Source organism: Lottia gigantea (genome assembly GCF_000327385.1).
Source record: "Lottia gigantea unplaced genomic scaffold LOTGIsca_89, whole genome shotgun sequence".
In the NCBI taxonomy this organism is placed as follows: domain Eukaryota; kingdom Metazoa; phylum Mollusca; class Gastropoda; family Lottiidae; genus Lottia; species Lottia gigantea.
The window spans coordinates 489,915-491,254 of NW_008710923.1; the positions used below are offsets into that span (position 1 = coordinate 489,915).

At 34.3% G+C, this 1,340-nt stretch overlaps 1 protein-coding gene across 1 annotated transcript; it reads right to left on the reverse strand.

Annotated features, from left to right (window-relative positions):
- Window positions 1–423: 423 nt before the first annotated feature.
- On the reverse strand, window positions 424–1,309 carry LOTGIDRAFT_134310 (hypothetical protein; the record flags this gene model as incomplete). Its single annotated transcript, XM_009068092.1, has 2 exons — window positions 424–614; window positions 931–1,309. 2 exons carry the CDS (start codon window positions 1,307–1,309, stop codon window positions 424–426), a joined length of 570 nt encoding a protein of 189 aa, XP_009066340.1.
- Window positions 1,310–1,340: the final 31 nt, after the last annotated feature.

The following is a 1,340-nucleotide window of genomic DNA, read 5'->3' on the forward strand; positions in this document are numbered from 1 at the left end:
CCCCACAGGGAAATTTAATTTGTAAGCTTTTATACACTCAAAGATTATATTATATCATTACCATTTTTTAAACTGCTCTTTCAAACCATAGGTCATCCATTTTTTTACCTCTTGATAATCTCAATGCAAACACTGAGCTATAGATAATCTCATTGCAGACACTGAGCTATAGATAATCTCATTGCAGACACTGAGCTATAGATAATCTCATTGCAGACACTGAGCTATAGATAATCTCATTGCAGACACTGAGCTATAGATAATCTCATTGCAGACACTGAGCTATAGATAATCTCATTGCAGACACTGAGCTATAGATAATCTCATTGCAGACACTGAGCTATAGATAGTAACAGTGGCAGCAGATATAAAATCAAGAGAGAGTGCTTCTGCATAGTCTAAAATTCAATCTAGTGAAAGAAATTAACTTACTGCAATATATTGTTCTAAAGTCTGTCCAGTCAATTTTTCAAATTCTTCTTTAATTTGAACTAAATCTGTTTCACATCGAGAGACCACAACCCTTACTAGAGTATCATCATCAGTTCCAAGACCTTTCATGGTTTTCTGGAGTTGACGAGCAAAATGGCCGACTTTATTTTTGACACATCTTACTGTAAACAAAATGATAGACCCATTAGAGATGGAATCATAGTTTTGTATCTTTCTTATTTCCATATAACAAGATGACATACAATAGCCCAAAATCACCATTTGTTTAACCATTTACTACATAACAAAGCATTTGATGTTAAGACTCCAATTGTGCTACAATCAAAACAACACAGTTCCATTTCTTAGTAAGTTGTTTGAGTGTTAAACAAGTAAAGTTATGAAAAGCAAATAATTAACTATGCATAATAAGGCGATTAAAAAATTCTTTGGCTCGTCTGGTAGCCATTTTAAAATGACAGTTCCAATGATACTTACCAATAGTTAACATAGCTCTTAATATATCTCCTGACATCTCACTCTTTAGAACTTGTTCAATATCCTTCTTTGATATCTTCTTATATTCTTCAAACGTGGCACGTAGCTGAGGGTAGCTTCGACTTCCTAGTATCACATTGAATCTAGATTCATCCGTGCCCCATTTCTTCTCTCCTGCTTCATACAGAGCCTTGGCATCCTGATGAGCTTTATTTCTGTCAATCTGGTTACTATCGTTACGATTCGCCTGTACTAACGTCACCAGCAGACGCTTAAAATGACCAGACGTATCTCCAATTATATCTTTCTCCAGATCTTTGTTGAATTCTGGAATAGCATTATAAATATTTGATGTGCTTTTTTCTGCAATATATGTCATGATTTATTTTTGCTTTCAAAAGTAGGAAGAT